The 20,481-nt window shown below is 49.4% G+C and overlaps 1 protein-coding gene across 3 annotated transcripts in view; it reads left to right on the top strand.

Moving 5' to 3' along the window:
* Positions 1-4,580: 4,580 nt before the first annotated feature.
* ARMH4 (armadillo like helical domain containing 4) overlaps positions 4,581-20,481 on the top strand; it is a 56,915-nt gene continuing 41,014 nt past the window's right edge. For 2 of the 3 annotated variants that reach the window (XM_068192092.1, XM_068192090.1), the window contains exons 1-4: positions 4,581-4,694; positions 11,113-12,481; positions 13,334-13,546; positions 14,743-14,961. In XM_068192092.1, the coding sequence (XP_068048193.1) occupies positions 11,164-12,481; positions 13,334-13,546; positions 14,743-14,961 (1,750 nt within the window). In that variant the 5' untranslated portion in view covers positions 4,581-4,694; positions 11,113-11,163. Of the gene's footprint in view, positions 4,695-5,274; positions 5,381-11,112; positions 12,482-13,333; positions 13,547-14,742; positions 14,962-20,481 lie in introns of those variants that run through there. The other variant, XM_068192091.1, reaches the window with a different exon arrangement.

Genomic DNA, 20,481 nt, shown 5'->3' with positions numbered 1-20,481 from the left:
TCTGTGCTCGCCCCGAAACAGGCAGCTCTCAGCTGAATTAATCCCCGCGGAGCACTTGCGAACATTGCAAGCATAAAGGAATGTGTCCTGCAGCACAAACACTGCGTGGCTATGGCACGGAACAGCACGCCCAGCTAATACTCTGCTCCCTGAAAGCCAAAATGCCTGCCTGGACCCCTGCAGGGACCCGGATTTCAGCTGGACCCAGGCAGATCTCAGCAGCAGAGCATTATTAGTTTTAATTGGTCATAAAATAAGCACTCTTTTGTGTCCCTGCATTGGCTGGCTTAGTCTGTGTACTCGCTTTTAGCTCTCCCTAATCTCTACAGGCTAACTGAGGCACGGACCCATCCCTTCCTCACAACATCAGGGAATTGCATACTTCGGGCCAGCTTTAGACCTTCTGGAGATCACAGAGTGCTTCCTCACCCCTTCCCAGCTCATGGGTTCAAGGGGATCCATGTGTCACCACTCTGAAGAGAGAAAAAGGATGAAAGCCCCCTGCTTGGGGTTCTGTTAACAGCTGGATCTGGTTCCTGCTGTAGGATTTTGGCTTAATTAATCGGAATGTTTTCAAAACAAAAATGTGTATTTCTCTGCTCTTAACCATCCTCAAGGGGAAAAATGAAAACACTGATGGTGTCTGGAGCATTGCTGTTTCACTCTAAAACACAGTGCTCCTCCCACCCAGGCATCCCAATTCCATGTGTTATCCATGGGAAAGACCCCAAAAGTCTCTGTGGTAGGAGCTTTCAGCCTCACTTTGCTATTTTAGAAAGGGCTGTACTGGGAAGGATGGACTGGCAGTGTTGACACTGAACTTCTTTAAAACCTGTGGATTCAGTGGTTCAGTTTAACCTCAAGTTTTTAAAAGCAAAAGAAAGCTGCAGTTTCTAAAGTCCCTCTGGGTATTATGTGTGTGAACAACCATATTTCAGATGATGGAGGCTGGACTCAATGATCTTGGAGATCTGTGTTTGATTCTCTGTGAATCTGTGAAGCTGCGGGTTTAATGTCAGAGCAGGGCTTAGGGTCAGCCTGCTTTGGAGTGGTGGGTCTGGTGCTTTTTTTATTGTCAGCCTAATTTTGTAGTGGAATTTGTAGGATGGGTGGGGGGAAAATATCCAAGGGAACGGACAGATGGTTCATGTTTTAGCTGAGACTCCAAAATGCACGTGGAGGGCTTCCTCAGCACTTTATCTCTGGGGAAATTGTAATATGTGGTGTACCTTGGCATTAACCACACCAATTTTGTTGCAGGGTATGAAGAAGAGCGAGGGCTGTGCCATGATTCCGTGATGGATGTGAGCATTGGTCCTCCTGGGCTGTATTCCCAGAGCAACTGCAACAGATTCCAGTGACCTTGGGCCAGTCAGCAGAAGCCTGGTTCTACAATGAAGAGTGAGTGTGTAAAAATGGCATTTCCTACTCAGCAGATCTGGGCTCTGTGTGCTCTCCAAGTCACATCTGCTGACTTTGGTGACAAAAATAAGTTCTTATGGCTTTCCTGCTCTATGAGCACTTCAGAAACACGAGAGCTGGAAAGCAGAAGCTGGATCCTGTGCCTGCTTGTAGGACTGATTACTGTAAATCCCAGCCAGCAGTGGGGCTGCACTGGCACCACTTGGCCTTGCCCAGCTTTCCTCTTAGTGCTAACAGTGAGATGCACGGAAGAAAGGAATCCAAGTTGATTCTCCTGATTGAGTTTTAATTGCAGTTGACATTTATCGGGTTTGCAGTTGGAGGAAGAAGAAATCTGTTCATCCATAACATGGTTACATTGAAAATAATTAATTGGTCACAAACTTTTTCAAAGTTGTTTTAAACAAACTCCCCTCTCTGTGGCAGGGGATGCTGTTCTCATTTTCCCTGAATAACCCATGGCTACTCCATTCCAGTGACTGCTGTTTAGCAGGAAGAGAGGGCCCCCTTAAAACAGATGCTACCAGCTGGTGTAAAGGTGAGTCTTGTGATGGAGATGTGCACTGATTTGTGTGCTGAATGTCCCCAATATTCAATTTGGGAAAGTCATTCAGCAGCAAAATTAACGGCAACTATTTTAAAATTGCCTTTACCTTCTGTGGCACGTCCTGACATACTTAGGAGAGCTGATACATCTCCTCACAGGTGCCAGGAGTAGCAGCATAAGGTGCAGCATTCTGCTGTCAGGACAATGATTTTTTAGTTCATTTTATACAGGCAAAATATATCTTCATGTAAATTTTTATGTGACCTAGTCTCTTAATTGGGACGTGCTGTTGGTACTTTTTGGGTTCTGCAATAAGGCTGTGACAGGAATATCACCTGTGAAAGAAATCTGATGTATCATTACTTTCTACAGCAGAGCCAGCTGCTATAATAATACACAGATTTCATAAGAGGCTCTTACAAAAATTAGGTATTGTTATTTTACAGAAGAAGTAGAGGCTGAGAGCAGTGAAATTCAGTTTTGAAAGTCCTCTAAAAAGGCAGAGCTGGGAATGGGATGAGTCCCACTCTTTCTCAGCTACGCTACCTGCATGGAAGAATGAGCCTGCTTACATCCAAATTTAGTCTCTGACTTCACCTCAGGTGAGAAGTTCTGAAGGACAAGACCAATAGAGGATTGTACTGAAATGTCTCAACACAAAGCAAGGGTGAGAGGGGAGAGGAATGGATGTTTCTTAACTTGCTGTGGAAGTGGGGCTTTTTTTGCTTGGTTACATGTATGCTCCATGGCATATATAAAAATCAGTATTTCCAACTAACAAACCATAGAAAGGAATAACAAAAGAGTGCTCTCTGGTGATTTCTGATGTCTGCCTCTTTCATCATGCCTCTTTCTTTCAGTCTGCAGATATTTTTGTTGATAACGCAGAATCCTCTGATTTTGGCAGGTTATGCGGGGAAGAGAAACTTGCAGTGTACAGGGAATGTGCAATTTTAGGCAGGGAAAAAACCACAGATAACCAGCTATTTTGGTTCCAGTGCTTAGAAGTGAAATATTTAACCTTGAGAGGACACGGTGCCAGTCTGGGTTAGGAGTCGATGGCAAGGGGGAAGTGAAAACCTCTCCAGTCTATTAAGTGCCCTGCATCCTTGGAGAACACTAAATCATCCCTTACACACGCTTTACATTTTAAGTAACTTTCCCAATAATTGTAAAGGTTAGATAGAAATGGGACTGAAAACAGTAATGGAATCACAGGGTGGTTTGTGCTGGAAGAAACCTTAAAAATCATCTCGTTCCAACCCCCTGCCATGGGCAGGGACAACTTCCACTGGAAGATTCCTTGTTCTGAATCCCAGGTCAGCTCTTAGGGGGGGATTGTGCAGCTGCTGAAGCCCAGCCCCGGACTCGGCTCTGATTTCTGCTGGAGAGGTCCCCGTTTTCCTGCCCCTTTCCCCACACACGAATGACTGAACAGCTTGGGAATCAATCCCAGAGCCACTACAGGGTGCAGTGCTGCTCTGGAGAATTGATTTTGGTCTCCTGGAAAATCTGGCTGCCCCGTTAACTTGGGAGGTGGCACCTCCTGCATGGCTGAGCCACCCCCTCTTCTCAGCTAGAGCCCTTGGCCAAAATGAATTGGCCAGGACAGAAGTTGAACCTGTGAAGAGTTTTGAGGCCCTAATCCAGGAGTTAATGGTGTTTAAAACACATGAAAAATGCAGCTCTTACCTCTTCCTTCCCTCCCACCCCACCTCCCCTAGAGGAGAGAGGAAAAATCCTTTCTTTTCACATATTTCTATTTTGTTTATAAAGATGCCACAGCACTAGAAATATTGATTAATGAATAATTTCCCCGGATTTTACACTTCAGAGAGTTAAAGCCAAAAGGGACTTTCCCCATTGTTTTGAGTGACCATTTCCTCCCCCAAGCCTAACTCTGAAGTTCTTTCTGATGCTTTTTGTCACTGGCTGTCTTTATTGCTGATACAGGCACTTTGACACTGTATTTTCAACTCATGCAGGGGTTAGCAATATTTCCCTGAAAAAAAACTGCCCTAACTTGCAACAAATCTGTCTTTTGAAAGTTTTAATATTGGATGCACAGTGCTACAACCAAATGAATTGGGTTGGATCCAGTTTGGTTGGAATCCAGTAGAAGACACACTGTTTCTCTAAAATTAAACAGGTAAAACTTTGGGCTGTGTTTAGAGACACAAAGACAGTAATATAAAAGTTATTTACCAGTAGCACAGTGAACAGAAAAATAATGAACCATTTGTTGATAAGGAATATCTCATTTTCTTCCACCAGTTCTGTTGTTTATTTAAAGAGTTGAACGACCTGTGCCAGCAGGTTACATCTCCCTTTGTGTAGAAAAAGAAGCTTATTTTGTAGTTTGTTATCATAACTGGAAGATTCACTGATTAGCTTCGTGTGGTAGAGCAAGTTCATTAGGAAGTCAAGATTTTAACTCACCTCTCCTACACCTTCCCTCTAGTCCTTCTTAGCAATTCCACCCCCCAAAATCCCTTCACCCCAGTCATTGCCTCCTGTGAGAGATCATTATTTTTGGTCTCTCCTCACCTGTCCCTGCCCAGCTGAAACACCTTGCACCTGCTGCAGCCCCACTCTGAATGAGCCACTGCCTGAGAGGGCGTATAAAACCCTCTGTGTGCAGCAGGGAGCCCATGCTGCCCTGGCACTGGGCTTGGGGGAGCAAGAGGAAGCTGAACCACGCTCATCTTTGGGGTTTGGCGTCAAGGTATGGGCTTTTGACTTGCTCTTTGGCAAAATGAATTGATGTGTGAGCCAGGAACTGATGGTCTAAAGGTTTTCTTCTCTTGTTAGTTATGGGGGTTTTCATGGGAAAAAAAAAAATCGGAGGAGGAAAGCACAAGTAAAGCTGTTTCTCTTTTGCTCTAATGCCCAAATAGGTGCTTAAAACAAAAGCACATCAAAAAAGGGAAATTGAATAAAGCTCTTCGAATTCGGATGTCGTTATTTAAAAAGTTGCTCTCCTTTGCAGAGGGTGCATTAGGGGAAGGTGACCTCTGCAGCTGAAAACACTGGAGGACAATCTGTAATAGATGGAAAACTACTAAAGGGTGCCTTAGGCCTTGTTTTTACAGCTCCTTGTAAGCAAAGAGCGGCACCTCCTCGGGTCAGGCACCGAGGAAGAGTTGGGCGCGGGAGCCGAGCGCTTGGATGCTCCAACTTCCCTTTGGAGAAGCAGCAAACGCCAAACGCGGCTGCGGGCGGCCCCTCCCGGGGGCTGCGGGTCTCGGGGAGCACGAAGCCCACCAGAGGCAGGCGGGGGCCGGCGGTCGGGCGGAGCGGGCCGGCCCCCGACACCGCCCGCCGGTGGGCGGCCCGCTCCGCTCCGCCCGTGCGGCCGCGGGGCTGGGGGAGCGCGGCGCCGAGGCACCGGGCGGCGGCGGCGGGAGCCAGGTGAGGCGGGGACACACACGCACGTAGCCGGCATCGCACCCCCGTGCCGCGTTTGCCCCGGGGTTTCGCGTTTTGAATTGATTTGTGGCTTTTCCCGACGATGCTCGGCTGCCCGCGGGGCAGCGCATCCTCGGCGCGGCTCTTTGTTCCCGGCGAGCGGCTGGCTGGTCCCCGCAGCCCCGGGCGATGGGGATGGGGAAGGGGCAGCGGGGGGTGCCGTCCTGCCGGGATGGGGGTCCCGGTGGGCTCTCTCGAGAAGTCTTTTGGGGTGGGTGTGTGTTTCTCGCGGGGGTGGTTTGGGGGTGACCGCCGCTGTCCCTCTGTCCTGCTGCGGGCCTGGGCAGGAGGAATGCCCGGGCGGCTGTTCGCACTTGATTCCCTGTGCGGTGGGGAAAGAAAGCAATTCTGGGCTGTAAAGTCACCTGTAAATATGACTGAGGACGGGGAGATGGACCTGTGCCCGGCAAGCAGGCGTGCTGGGTGGAATCGAGCCTTGAGCCAGAGCTAATCCCCTTCTCTGGACCCCACGCAGGTTCTGCCCAAGCCAAAAGCGCCCGACAAGATGCATTTAATCTGCTCTTAAACCTTCACCTGCAGGGACTCACGCTCCCCCAGCTCTCCTGTGTGGTGTTTCTGTCAGCGTTAGGTGAGGCGCTGAAATTGTGGAGCGTATCTTGCTGATTGGAATCCGAGTGCTGTCCCTCTGCTCCCAGGCAGGCTGGGGAGCGGCGTTTCTGTCCTTCTGCTGCTTGGAAACTGCTGCACCCTTTGGCCTCATTCTTCAACACCCCCTCCTCCCTGTCTTAATCCCTCAGGAATTCGGTAGACCTTAGACTTTTGTGGTGCCGGGGACCTGGCACGGGTCAGAAGCCACGGAGAACTATGCAGCTTTTACTGTCAAATCCAAGTAGGGGTTTCCATAGGTGGTCCGTGTGCAGTTCCGAACAAAGCAAATGACCGCTTGGTGGCTGGGGGAATAATGCCTAAAACATGTCATGTCCCTGGCTCCTCAAAGAACTCCGGCTGGAATGCCGAGGCTGGAAGTGGAGGTGATGTATTATGTATTAAGGTGCCTCACTGGGTCTGGTGGGAAGCTGACCATACAGAATATTAATATCTCATTTGTTTGCTTTTAAGGATGCATCCTCAAGGGTAGGTGAGGATGTGCCCCTCTGGTGTCTGCTTGTGTCGACGTAATTTTTCTCACCTGACTTTGTGTTAGTGGCTGGCGTAGAGTCGCGTCAGTGCTGGGATTTCACTGGGCTGTTGGCGGTGGTCGAACTGGTCGAGGTCTGTTTACCTGAAGTGCGTGCTGGAAGGGCATCAGATCCCCAGTTCACTCGCTTGAACTGGGCAAGGACATGAAGCAAGAGGAGGTGAAGGCATTTTTCTCGGCTTGTGCACAAAAGTAGGAGTTGGAGCTCTGCAGTGTATTATCTGCTGCCTTTTGTATTCAGCGCAAGTAATGAGGCTTGGTGCATACATTAGCACCCTTTAACAGAGCACTTGACGGCAGGCAGTTGTTTGACTTGTATGTTTTGGCTAAATCTTCACATTAAAAGATTTGCTGCTTTTTCGTCCGGTTCCCTTACGAATTGTCAGCGAATTTCGGAGCTGAGCACACCCAGGACTGTTCAGGCAGCCCGGCGTGGAGGTGTGAGAAGCTCTTTTCAAAGGCAAGACAGATTTGGCTGGGGCTGACCTGTTCTCTCTGCTTTATGATGCATGCAGCCACTTCAGCTTGCGAGTGTGAGTGTCCTCCCTGTGTCAGAGGGATTGTTAGAGCAGAGTTATTAATTCAAGGGAGTTTAAAACTTGGTGCTTGTTCTTTCCACACTGTTTCAACAATTTGGGTGGAAACATAGCCATAACTTGTCAAAGACAGAAAATAACAGCTAATTTGTGGTTTTTTTTTTTTTTTTTTGGGGGGGGGTAGGAAGGGAGTTGTTTTCTCTAAGTAAGCTGGCTGGGTGAAGCCCTTAAAAAGCTCTGAGCAGGAGTAGCTGCACACAGCTGGGACAGAGGGGGAGCTTAATCCTTTGCAGCATGTCTCCACAAACCACTGGTCCATGCAAGGAACAGCTATTGAAGGAGAGACATCTGCTGTGCTCTGTGCTGGTCCCCTGCAAACCTGCCCTGCTGGAGTGACCATAACAGGCTGGGGCTCCTTCTGAGCTGGCTTTTGTTGGGGCCCCCCCCCAAGAGCTGATCTCAAAGAAGTCTCCAGAATTCAGAGGGTTTAATAACTACTGCAAGTGCTAATTGTATGGAGCAGGCAAGCAGCCTGGCTCAGAAAGATCCAACTGAGTCTGAGACTGCCTCAGCTGGTGACCAATTTATATTTATTGTCCCTCAGCTTCCTGACTTCCCCACTGAGGTAGATGGTTCTTATTCTTGTGGGCAGCTCCTGGAGATGTCCAGTTTTGGCCCATTTTCAGCCTAGCAATCCTTTGTGTGTTTTTTTTTCCCAGCCTACCAGGTGTTAAAAGAAAAGTTAATATTTTCCATGCTGAAGATAAAGCTCCCTGGCTGCCTGCAGTTGTGCTGCCTTTGCGGCTGGAGGAACTGCATCTCCTGGGATTTGCTGTTATTGAGTGCAGGGGAAGTAGCTGGCACTGTCTCTTGCCCTCAGTGTGTGCTTCCTATTGGAAGCAAGGATTAGTTTTCCACTGAGAGCTTGGCCAGTGCTTGGCAGCTGCCTCCAGGGCTTCAGCTCTGAGGATGCCAGGTGAAATCTGGGGACAAGGAGCTCCTGCAGCATGAAATATTGAGTCACTACCTTCAAGCTGGTCACAGGAAAGCTCAGGCTTGGTCAGGGCAGCGTGCTCCAGCCTGCTGTTCCAGCCTGGCTGGGGCTGGAGAGCAGGCTGGCTATAAAAATAGCCAGATAGGAGGATACACTTACCTCGGCTTGAGGAACAGCCTGCTCTGCAGCCAGATACCTGCGGCTTCTGCATTCAGTGGAAGTGCTTCAGCAAGGTGTCAAACTCTGCTTAAGGAGATAGCCAGGTCACTGCTGTTCATACACTCTCTAATCCAGCCTCTTCCGAAAGCTAAGTAGATCTTAAGCCCTGACTAATCTTCTTTGAAGTGTGAACCTGTGCCACTATCTCTTGCTTTCACTGAGTGTGAAGGTCTTGGTTAGCTTACTTCTGCCTGTTGTGGATTTCCTGAGCAAATAACTCTCCAATATGATTTTTGCCCTATAGAAATGTAGGATTATGACAAGCAGGGCTTTTTAGACCGGTAGAAACAATATGGAGTGCCCTGAAGGGCCCCAGGAACTCTTTTATCAGGCTGGTACTGAGTGCCCATGTTATCTACCACCCAAAAGGAGGAAAGGGTCTAGTAAATATGGAGTATTGTTGGGAGGAAATGAGCATTTTGGTTTTTCTGCTAGCCACGTCCTGAATATTGTGGGCTATTTGAGAGCCTAGAATTAGAAAGCTACAGAATATCTGTACAGATGCATATATACATATGTATAACATATTTGACTGCAAGAGAAGTGCTTTTCAAGTGCAGCTGGAGTTCTGTTTATGTTTAAGCATTGCTGAAAGCATTTGTGCCACCTAAATGCTCCTGACTTCTTGAGAAGCCATATTTAAAGCCAAACTATTTTTTTAAGTAGAGAAAACCCAATTTCTTGATGTTTCAATATGCCTGCTCTTAACAGGCACTTGCTAAAGGGGTGTTGAGGTGAACATGATTTATATTCATCTGCATGGTGAGGCAGATGCATGTAGTTAGGCACTAACAATTTAACTTGCATAATATATTCTTAGTGCTTTTTAATTACAAAAGGGCATAAAGAATTAGCCTGGGAAAAGAGCTAAATATTGTCAGTTTTCAGCTTTTTTTTTTTTTAGGGAGGGGACAGAAAATAGATGGGTGGCCATCCATCCTTCAGAGATCGAAGATGCTAAAAATAAAGTGGAAGGTGTCTAGGCTGGTGAAGAGCTTTTTGGTGGCTTCTGCTTGTCCCTGAGCACCTGGTGCATGTGTGTGGCCTGTGATGGGGAATTATTCCAGCAGCTCGAACTGCTGGGATGAGGCTTCAGGGAGAATGGAAAAAGTGACTCAGTGTGCCCTGAAGGCTCAGCCAGATGCTGGAGCCTGCAGTGGTTAATTCTGAGCTGTGTTGCTGCACTCTCTGGGTACAAATGTGAATACTTCTGGACATGCTGTTTGGGTGGGGAAATGAGGAGTGTGGCAAGTTCAGGGATTTATCCTGGTGCCCATGAGCAGCAGACTGCACAGGGTGACCATTGCTGTTCTTTGGAGGGGTGGTTCTGACAGCCCCAACCTCTTTCCTTGCTGATATTTGTTATTTCTGCAGCCCAAAGGGAAGAGCAGTTCACCTGGGAATGATAAAATCTCACCTCATTCCACCCCCTGCTGTGGGCACCTTCCACTATCCCAGGGTGCTCCAAGCCCCATCCAGCCTGGCCTTGGACACTTCCAGGGACAGCCACAGCTTCTCTGGGTAACCTGGGCCAGGGCCTCACCACCCTCAGTCAATAATTTATTCCTAATATCTAATCTAAACCTACTCTTTGTCAGGTGAAAGCCATTCCTCTTGCTCTGTCACTCCATGCCCTAGTCCAAAGTCCCCCTCCAGCTCTCTTGGAGCTACTTTAGGCACTGGAAGGTGCTCCAGTGTGTCCCTGGAGCCTTCTCTTCTCCACCTTCCATCTCTCTCAGCCTGTGTCCATAGCTGAGGTGCTCCAGCCCTGTGATCTACTTGGTGGCTCTTCTTTGGACTTACCCCAACAGGTCAAGCTCTTTCCCATGTTGGGGCTCCCAGAACTGGAGGAACTCATGAGAGAAAGAACTTGAAGCTGCTGATGGCTGGAGGCCCTTGCAGTAGGGCTTGACTGTGCCCCTGGACAGCTGCCTCCTGGAGCACCACACCAGATCTGCTGTGACAGAGGGATGTTTGTTGTGTGTGTGGCACCGGCAGGAGCTGGAGTGGCAAGCCCAGGACTGAGGCACGTGCCCAAGGGAGGTGGCTGGGAGCTGGAGCTGTGTGCCTGGAGGCAGCAGAGCTTGCCAGGGGCAGGCTGTCAGCTGGCTGCATCACTGCTGGCCCACAGGTTCAGTGCTCTCTTGGAAACTCGGCTTGCACGGTGATTCTGGACATGAAACTTTCTGGAAGTGCCTCGGTGGTGCAGTGCAGCACGGGCACAGTGCTAATGCAGCACTGCTGCTCTCTGGGCTGGAGCTTGCTCTGTGGGGCCAAGGACTTCAGCCAGGACATGATGCAGCCCTAAAGCCTCCTGGTGTGGCTCTGGTGCTGTGTTGTTCCCCACAGACCCATCAGGTTCCTTGGTCTCCTCCTGTGCCAATGCACAGAACAGGGCTGGCCAGAAGGAACCTGAGACTTCAGGGCCCTGACAAGGATAATTTTTGGACTTGGCTCAGGACAAACAGGTTGCTCCACACCATTGCTTGCAGGTCTGATGCCTGCTGGGTGGAGCATAGCACTCTGCTGGTGGGGTGAGAGCTGGGTAAGGTCTACCCTAGGATTCAGATCAACATTTGGTTTTTGTCTGGCATCTTCAGGTAGGGTAGGCTGAGAAGAGTAAAACAGATGGGGAAATTCATTACTTGGAATGTGTAGGAGGGGTCTGCTCACAACTGGCCACAGAGTTGGTCTCCCATTACTTAAGGCCCTGGGTCCGTGGTTGGTTATGGGTATGTGTAATCTTGGCTCCTTTTTCCCCTTCCAGGTCTCTGGATTTGTCAGCCTTGCAGGCTTCTGGGCACATCTCCTCCCAGCCATGAGGAGATCCAAAGGATTTAATATCTGTGTGGTCACCTGCAGCATCCTGCTCTTGTCCTCCAGCCTGCCATGCCTTGCTCAGCCTCTGGAGGAGGGGGATGTGACAAAGGTCCAGCATGGCCCCTGGGCAGGGAATGGGCTGGAAGATGAAAGGACAGCCATGGTGGACTTGAAAAACAATCTGGGCCCTTCTGAGCAGACAGTTCCTGAAGAGCCATGTGCAGTGTCAGCACAGCCATCTGGGACACCTTTAGATGAAGCTTTCTCTGCAGAAGTGCTCCCTGCCAGCCCGAGCCGTGTAGTGCCCAGCAGCCAGGGCCTGGGGGGTCACCCCTCTGCTGGGACACTGCCTGCTGGGCATGAGGAGGAGCTGGCTCCCACTGAGCCACGGCTGGATGAGGATGAAGCACTCGGGGCCATGCTGACCACAGCTGTGACCACGCTGAGCCCTCCAGTCCAGGAGGAGTCTGGTGGCCCCGTTGGTGAGGCCACAACAGAGAGTGGTGTGGCAGGCTCTGCTGGCCCCTCAGCAAGCCCCCTTTCTGGGACCACTGTGGAGGAGAAGGAGGAAGCAGAGAGCAGCTCACACCCCTCAGCTGTGCCCCAGCCCACACTGAACCCCAGCTCTCCCAGCTGGGAAGCAGCAAGTGACCACCCTGTCATCCCAAGTCCCCAGGCTGCAGGTGTGACCTCTGGGCTGGAAATGCTGACAGCCCGCACAGGGAGCCCTCTGAAATCCCTGGCTCCACCAACATCTGTGGCTGCTAAACATCCCCTTGTGGCAACTGAGGCCTTCCTTCACCCACAAGCTGGGACAGGTGTCACACAACAGGAGCTGCCCACTACAGCTGGCACTGTCACCATCCCCCCTATGGCCACTGTGCCACCTGACTGGGATGACACAAAACTGGGGGACATCAGTCACGGGGGAAGCACGTCTCATGAGGAGGTGACAGAGGAGCTGGGGACAACAGAACCATCCCAGAGCACCCAGGAAGGTGTGGGGGAGGAAGAGGATGCCACGAGAGCAGTGCCCTCCCCCGTGTCCCCCCCACCAGTGCCCGAGCTTGCCAAGGAGAGCAACTGCACAGTGCCAGTGCAAGGGGAGGAGCTGCCAGCAACTTCCCCAGGCAGCAGCGCTGCTTTCCACGCTGGGAACCTGTCAGATGCAGGCACAGCTGATCTTGGCTCGCTGGAAAACATAAGTGCAGTCACAGCAGAGGAGGAGAAAAGCATCCCTCCGTCTCAGCCGGAGGCTGCTGTGGTGACAGATACCCAGCCTGAGCTCTCTCCTACTCTGGAGAGTTCATGGAAAGGTAAAACTTGCCTGTTACAGACACTTGCCTCTCATTTCTGGGATTTAAAGTGAGCTGTGCCAGCAGCCTCTGAGCCACTGATGTCTTAAATGCCTTTTCAAGGGTGCTCAGGTCTGGAGGTCTGTGCAGAGAGCTGCTGGCACTTCTAACAGCAGCTCCTGCTGTGGTCTCCTCACCCCATGGTGAAGCTGTGGCTGGCCAGTGCTTGTCCCAGCTCTTATCTGCAGGCAGAACTCCTCCTGGACAGCCTGCTGCAGGCTGATGCTGTCACCTTGCCCTGCACATACCCCCAGAGGTGGCACCTTCAGCCTCATGACAGTATTCCTACTTGGTGTTTAAAATGGAAAAGGAATGCTAAAAAAAAAAAGGCTGGTCAGGTGTTGGGCAATGACATGCTTCTAGGTTGATGAGGACTTTTTAATTTGCTGGGCTTCTTTATTCTTCCCTCTTTGGCTGCAGATGCAAAAGGATGATTTCCCTTCACTGCATCCAAAAGACCTAATTTTTGCTGTAAAAGAAAAGAAGCTAATTGCAGGCTGGTGCTGCAACCTGACTGATTAATTTCTAGATTAATTTTGAAGCACTTGACTTGTCAGCAGGCTGCCTCTCTGCTGTTTCCCAGATGTTGGGGAAACAACACTGTCTATTAAAACTTGTCCAGCAAAAAATAAACCCTTCTGCATAGCTGGGGCTTCAGTGGGAGCTGGACACTGGAGGCTGGACCTGCTGCTGGCCCTGTGGCTCTGGAGTTGGTAAAGCAAGGAGTTCTGTTCCTTTCATATTGCTTCAGATGTGTGCTCTGCTGCTGTCAGCTGTCCTGTGAGCCTGCCCTGACTCGTGTTCTTGCTGTAGGTGCCACTGAGGAGGTGACAACAGCTGCCCAGGAGGCTGATGCTGCTCTGTCAGCTGTGACAGAGGTGCCTGGTGCCACCCAGGGGGCAGGGGCTGCCAGCTTTCCTCAGGAGAACAGCGGGGAGGACACCCAGATGCTGACAGCTCCCAGTGCCACCGAGGTGCTGCTGGCAACTGCTGCTTCCTCCACGGGGAGCCCTGTGGATGCAGAAGGTAGGATTCTGCTTCAAGGACTCACTTCCACACAGGATGGGATGGTACATCTGAAACCACTGTCACACTCCACTCTCAATGCAACATCCTTATTTAAGTGACTTTTTTTTGCTAACCTTCTACCCTCTGCCTCTAAACCTGAGCTGCTACTGCTTTCTGCTCATGCCATGAGATCCACCAGGTTGGAATTTGCCAGCATATGGATTTTTTTTTTTTTGCCCCAAATAAGTGAAGTAGAGGTTAAAAAAAAACCACCCCAAACCAACCAAGCTCCCTACCTGTGCTTGCTAGCAGGCTGCCTTTAGCTTTAGACACTTAAGCAATTTTTGATTTATGGAGGGAGAGTTCTTAGTTCTGGAGCCCAAGGCAATCACAGATTGCTGGTGCTCAATCCAGAGGATGAAAATGTTCCATGGGAGCCATGGTGGGGGAAGGACACCCTCCTGCAAGAGCCTGGCAAGCCCTTGGGGGTGGAAACCTGCAGTGATATTCATGGGTTGTTATCAAGCTGATGTAGCTCATGCAGAAATGCTTTAAGCAGTCATGTTCATGTAGCTGCTGCCTGCTGCTTTGGTGTCACCTTGGCATGTCCATGTTGGAGCTGTCTTCCTGACAGGAGTGTAGCAAGGGCTCCCTCAGCATGAAGGCTGACTTTGAGCTGGAGTATGTTTCTGAAGTAGTGGGGGGACCACTGTAATGAAAATGCTGCTGGGCAGCTTTTCTGGCAATTCTTGTGTGGCAGAGCATAAAAAAAAAAAAAAAAGCTGTTTGCATTGTATCTCCAAATTTAGGGTCTGCTTGTAAGGGGGAGAAGGCTTTTCTGGCAGTTTCCACTAATTGAATTTGCTTCTGGGATTTAATTATAAATTCGACCAACTTTTATCTTTGTAATGAACTGTTAGATCTGTCGCTTGGCTCAGTTCTTAAGTGGTGGCTTGGTGCTCTGATCTTGCAAGGGTGTGGTGATGAGTAGTCCTTAAAGCAGTGGAATTAAAACCTTTAAGGGTTCCCCCCTTATTAAGGGGAACCTTCTTTGCTGGCTGCCCTGGAGGAGAAAGTTTCATTACAGCAGAGTCACATCTCAAAGGAAGCGAAAGTTTAGTAACTTCCTTTGAGTTAAATTTCCATTAAGGAGTTTCTTGGGTTTTTCTAAAGTCTTGTTAGGCTGAATGGTTGCTGTTTCCTGTCTCCTGTAGATCTCACAGATGGGATCCTGGTCACCAGTGAGAAAGCTGTTCCAGCCCCTGGTGGGATGTCTCCTACCCCAGCTGGGCAGACAGAGGAGCCAGCCAGCAGAACTGTGGTCCTGGTAACTCCAGCATCAGTGGCCTCCTCTGCCAGGAGAACTGCTGCTCCCCCTGCCAGGAGGACCAGCACAGCTGTGACCTACGGGCTGGACCGCCTGGAGTCCGAAGGTACCCCTGGGCCCCAGGGGCCGGTGGCCTCCTGTGGGGTGCCACCCCTGCCCTGACAGCCCCCACTTTGTCTGTTTGGCTCATGCCTGTGTGCACATCTTACTGTTCCCAATAAAGGTGTTGGACAGCCTGTCCTCTCTCAGGAGGCACAGGAAGCAAGCAGTGAACAGTGTCCTGGAGGATGCCTGAAATTCCAGTGGCTGTGGTGGATGGGGCTGGGTTTTTTTTCTGGCTAGGGAGCAGCAGTGGTGCTGCTGTTGCAGCAGGCTCTGGCTCTGCATGCCTGTAATGCTGGCGTGTGCATCCACTGTGCGGGGGAGCACCCACCAAGGGGTGCTGAGGCAAAGCTGATCCTGCCCTGGAGCTGGTCTGCAGCTCTGATCTGCCTTCTATTCACCTCACCCACAGTTTTCCTGCAGAGAAATGTTCCTTGCTCTTTTTCCTACTTGAACTCCTCTCTGCTTGCTCATCCCTCCAGTTCTGTGCTCCAGTGTCTGGGCTGATACCACCTGGCAGGAATTCATTTTTCTGCCTGTTTTTGCTCCCCTTCCTTTATCTTGACCTTCTCTTGCCTTAATATTTTACTGCAAAGGTTGGCAGCTCTCCAGGGGTGGCACTGCCAGATGGTATTTCTCCTCTGAGTAGAGGTGGGGTGCTCTAGACAACAGCTCATCAGCATCTTTTCTCTGCAGGAAGCAATAACTCTCACTCCTCTTAAGTTTAGAGGGCAGCAGAAGCTGGGAGTCTCCCCCACTGCATGTGCCTGGCTTGCTGCTGGCTTTGAAGCCTTCCCTGAGCTCTCTGGGACTCCAACTGCAGCATTTTGCCCTTACCAGGATGAATCTTGGATGTCTCTGGCAAGGCAGGGATGTGGTGCTAATGGGAGAGTGGCAGCGTGGGAAGGAAAGGTCGTGTGTGTGGGGAAAACCTGATCCTTCAGGCTGGGAATTAAGGTCTCTGCTTAGCAAGAGCAGTGTGATTCAGGAGGCTAAAGTGTTTTATAGCCCTCTGGGATCTCCTTTAGAAGCCTGGGTTTCTGCATGGGAAGATAAGAGGGATTTCAGTTTCAGCTGAGCATTGGTCTCTCTCAATTTAATGAGACCTTCTGCCCAGCATATTAAAAAAAAAAAGATCTCTCTGCTCCAGTACAGGACTGATACAACTTTCTTGGGCTCCTCTAAAGGCAAATGTGGGCTGTAGCTGGGGCCAGGTGCCCTCAGTGGAAATCTGGGTTTCTTGGCTCTGCAGGTGCCTGTTCTCCAAGGGACATGGGGCTCTTTGTGCTGTGTGCATTTGACAACTGGCACAGCTTTTGTGGTTTGAATCTCTTCTGCTCAGCCTAGACCTCTGTGCAGGGAGCCAGAAGGTTCCCTGGTGCTGGGGAGCATGAAGCCACATCTTGTAAAATGGGACAATTGCAATTATCATTTGGGGAAAGGCTTTCTGCCTGGGGATGGTGCTGCCCCAGTTAAGCACAAAGGAAGGTTTTTGAGCTACAACTGTGCTCTCTCAACTTTTTTTTTTTTTTTTTTTTTGATTAATGTCAGTTGGGGGGTATCACATCCTCGTGGTGGAGTGGCATTTGGAAGCTTAGCTCCTGAAATTACAGTTCCTGTTGTTTACTCTCAGAATATCTAGATGCTGCCAGATCCAAGATGCTTGGGGGTGCTTTCCTTTAAAGCTACATGGAGCTCCAGCCAGGATACTCAGGTGTTTGGGGGATGCTGTTGCAGGCACATGACTGGGTCCCTAATGAGGGATCTTGGCCCTTTGGGGAGAGGCTCACGGTTGGAAGAAGTGCCAGGAGCTGAGTGAGCTCTGCTGCCTTCAGTGGGGTCCTGCTGCCTTGCCTCACTGAAGGCCTGGCTCATCATTAAATATAAACCCCTGCTGCTCAGCTCACTCTGTTTCTTGGGGACCATCTGTGCCAAACTGCCTGCGGTTAATTGCATCTGTGTATTCACCTACCTGGCTTGGATGCAAAACTGTTTTAAAAATCAAATTGCACAGGCAAAATGAAAATATGTCTAGATGAGCTTATCCTCCTCTCTGGTGGACTCTGGAGAGATGAGCTGGGTGACAAATTTCCTCCTGCCTTGACTCCTTGGTGGGCTTGGTTCTACTTGCCCTTCCTAGTCAGAGAAATCCTATAAAGGGATTATAGGATATGGGGACAGGACACAGCAGAGGATAAGGCTTGCTTGTCTGGGGGAATTGATTATGTGTTTTGTCTCTGTGCCTAGAATTTGTATGTCTCTCTAGCAAGCTGAGCACTGCAGCTTTCTCTGTAGAGCTTCTGCTTCAGTGCTGGCTTACTGAGGACCACTGTGGGAGCCTCCCAACACCCTTCAAAAAGTGACTTTTTGGAAAGAAACCAGATTGCTTTTTCAACTTGATTCCTCTGCTGTAACATCTGCCATGGTATTGGCAAAGGTGGCTGCACATCCCCGGCGTGGCAGGGTTTGGCAGGTGGGACTTTCTGAAGTGGCAGGACACGTGCCATGCTCCATCTTCTGCAGAGTCCTTGCAGTTTCCAGCTGGAACCTGCTGGGTAGAGCACACCAGACTCTGGCCCTGTCACTGTGGGTGAGGGTGAGTCTGTATCCGGCCCTGCAGACTCAAGATTTGGTTCTCTTGTGTGCCACCACCCTGCCTGGACATCAGAGAATCATGGCATCACAGAAGGGGTTGGGATGGAAGTGACCTCAAAGACCTTCTCATCCCACCCCCTGCCATGGCAGGGACAGCTCCCCCTATCCCAGGCTGCTCCAAGTCCCCATCCAGCCTGGCCTGGAATGCTGCCAGGGATCCAGGGGCAGCCACAGCTTCTCTGGGCACCCTGTGCCAGGACCCCACACCCTCCCAGGGAAGAACTCCTTCTTGCAGTCTGCTCTCCTGCTGGGAGTGAGCTGCTCACACAGTTCAGGGGTCAGGAGAGCTGCTGGCTGTGGAGGGTGCTCAGAGCTTTGATTAAAGCAGGAGCTGCTGTGCCTGCTGTGTGGTGTCAGGAGCAGCCAATAGCTCTGAAAATGGCAACTTAAAATCAGTTGCTCCAGAGGAGGAGGCCTTAACCAAGTGGCTCTTGAGTGTGGAGTGTTCCCAATTAATTAGGATGGCTCTCAGCTGGCAGAATTTGGAGTTTCATGTGCATTTGCAGCCTGCTGTGAACTATTTTGTATACCACAGAACAGCTTAGGTTGGAAAAAGCCTTCAAGATTGAGTCCCGCTTTTGACCAAACACCTCTGTGTCAACCAGACCGCATCCAGTCTTTTCTTAAACACCTTCAGGCATGGTGACTCCACCACCTCTGTGGGCAGCTCCTTCCGATGTTTAATCACCTTTTCTGTGGAGAAATTCCTCCTGAATACTTCAGAACTTGTAGCCATTTACATTAATTTATAAAAGATGCTTCAACTCCCCATTTTTCTTCTGAGCTGTGGCACAGTACAAGGAACCTTCTCTCTCTTTTTTTTTTTTTATATGAAAGGTATTTTTCCCAGAAATTAAGGCTCTGAAGGGGATTGCTATTTGGACCTTGACTGTATGGCTTAAGATCTGCCTCATTAAATCTCTACAACCCTGTTAAAAATTTAAGTTAGGATGCAGAGGTGTAAATAAAACAGGCACTTAACCCAGCATGGTTAACTAGCCTGATATTATAGCTCCTCACCAGCTCTTTGGATATCAACTAAATTGGCAGGGAACATAAGACTTAGAGCACATGCAGAATGAATTATTAAATGGTTTTGGTACACACTCTCCTCTTGCATCTTTATTGCTACCACTGAAATGGGAACTGTTCTGTGTTGACCTCTATCTTGTTCACAGCAGGTGGTGGCTCATCCCTCCTTTTCCTTTGTAGCAGAAAATAGTGAAAAAAGTGTCAGTTTTTTCTATCAAACCCAACTTTTTTTTCTTTTTTTCCTCCTGTTTTATGGAAGTGTTTGATGCAGGCATGCACAGTTTTTCTGTACAGCCGAAGCCAGGGCCTTGCTCCACTCATGGGCAAGAATTCCTTCCTCATCTCCAATCCAACCCTGCCCTCTGTTAGGTGGAAGCCATCCCTCTTGTCGTGTCATGCACTGGTCCAAATTCCCTCTCCAGCTCTCTGGAACCCCCTTTAGGCACTGGAAGGGTCTCTGAGGTCTCCCTGGAGCCTTCCCTTCTCCAAGCTCTCTGTTCTTTGTGATGTTCTGCCTCCAGCGGGTATTTCTTAATCTGACCCACCTTTCTTCCTGTTCTCACCGGGCTTTGTTTGAATTTTGGACTGTATTAGATTTTTCATTTGTCCAAAAAACAAAAAAAAAAAAAAAAAGTTCACTTAAATATCACTTCAGTGTTGTAGCTTTCTCCAAGCTTGAACGAAAACAACAGATAAACTCCCCCAGCTGCTATTATTGAAATGTAATTGGGCTGTGTGAGTGAAAGTTCTTAACGAGTTTCTGTTTGTTTTAGTCTGAGGATTAGGCAGTTTGCCCTCCTGGCTCAGGGGAGGTGGGTTCAGATAAGCAGGGTTGTGGCAGTAATGCTCTGCAAGGAACATTTTCTGCTGGAGTTGCTCGTGGCTGGGGTTCTTTAGGAGGTAGGAGAATGCTGCTCATGGGGCTTCTTTGGGAGCTTTGGGACCAGGGGTGCTGCAGGAGGAGGATCAAGGATGGGGAAGAAGCAGGAGCTCAGACTAGAAATGAGCAGAGTGGACTCAGCTGTGTTCCCTTTGGCTCCTCGTAGTCCTCACAGGACTTAAGAGACTGTAGCCCATAATAACAGACCTGCTCCCCAATATGCAGCATCTGTGATGGTCCAGCTGGGTTTGTCTAGAAAATAAAGCTGAAATTAAATGTTTTCTTAACTCTTGGCCTGTTGGTTCTTCTGTTCCCAGGCAGTGGGGTTGAATTGAATGCTTCTGGAAGAAAACACCAACAGCTTTTTCCAATGAAAATTGAATTACTGTTTCTGCTGGTGGTTTTTTTTTTTTTTTTTTTTTTTGTAGGTTTGTTTTTTGGTTGTTTGGGGATTTTTTTTGTGGTTTGGAAAAAAGTCCTATGCCCACAGCCCTTTTCCTGGGGAAAGCATTTTGTTAAGAGATGTTGTAAACTCTTTATCTGCCTTCATCTGTCTTGTTCTGTCCTGTCCACTCACGGGTCATGGTCATTAAATCTGGATTGATTTGACTGCCCTCACTTGATAAATCACCACCTTCTTGTCTTCATTTTTATACTGATTGGTTCAACACCTGTACACCCAGGGGCAGAAGAGCTGTTCTGCAGCAAGCCAGGGAGCAAACTTGTTATATGCAGTGTGTTCTGCAGCATTTTGGGTATTTTTTCCCCTTTAAAATAGTCTTGTGCTGCTAAACTGACTCTCTAGCTTGGCTCAGTGTGAGAGCAATTTTGAGGTGAATGCTGCTGGAGATATGGTTTGGTTTTGTCTTAGGAAGAAATCCTTGAATTTGGATAAGAGAAAACAACTTCAAGTTCCACCAGGGGAGATTTAGGTTGGATATTAGGGCAAAATGTAAT

The sequence above is a fragment of the Anomalospiza imberbis genome, chromosome 6, assembly GCF_031753505.1.
Source record: "Anomalospiza imberbis isolate Cuckoo-Finch-1a 21T00152 chromosome 6, ASM3175350v1, whole genome shotgun sequence".
Taxonomy (NCBI): Eukaryota; Metazoa; Chordata; class Aves; order Passeriformes; family Viduidae; genus Anomalospiza; species Anomalospiza imberbis.
This window is presented reverse-complemented; position numbering and strand designations above follow the sequence as displayed.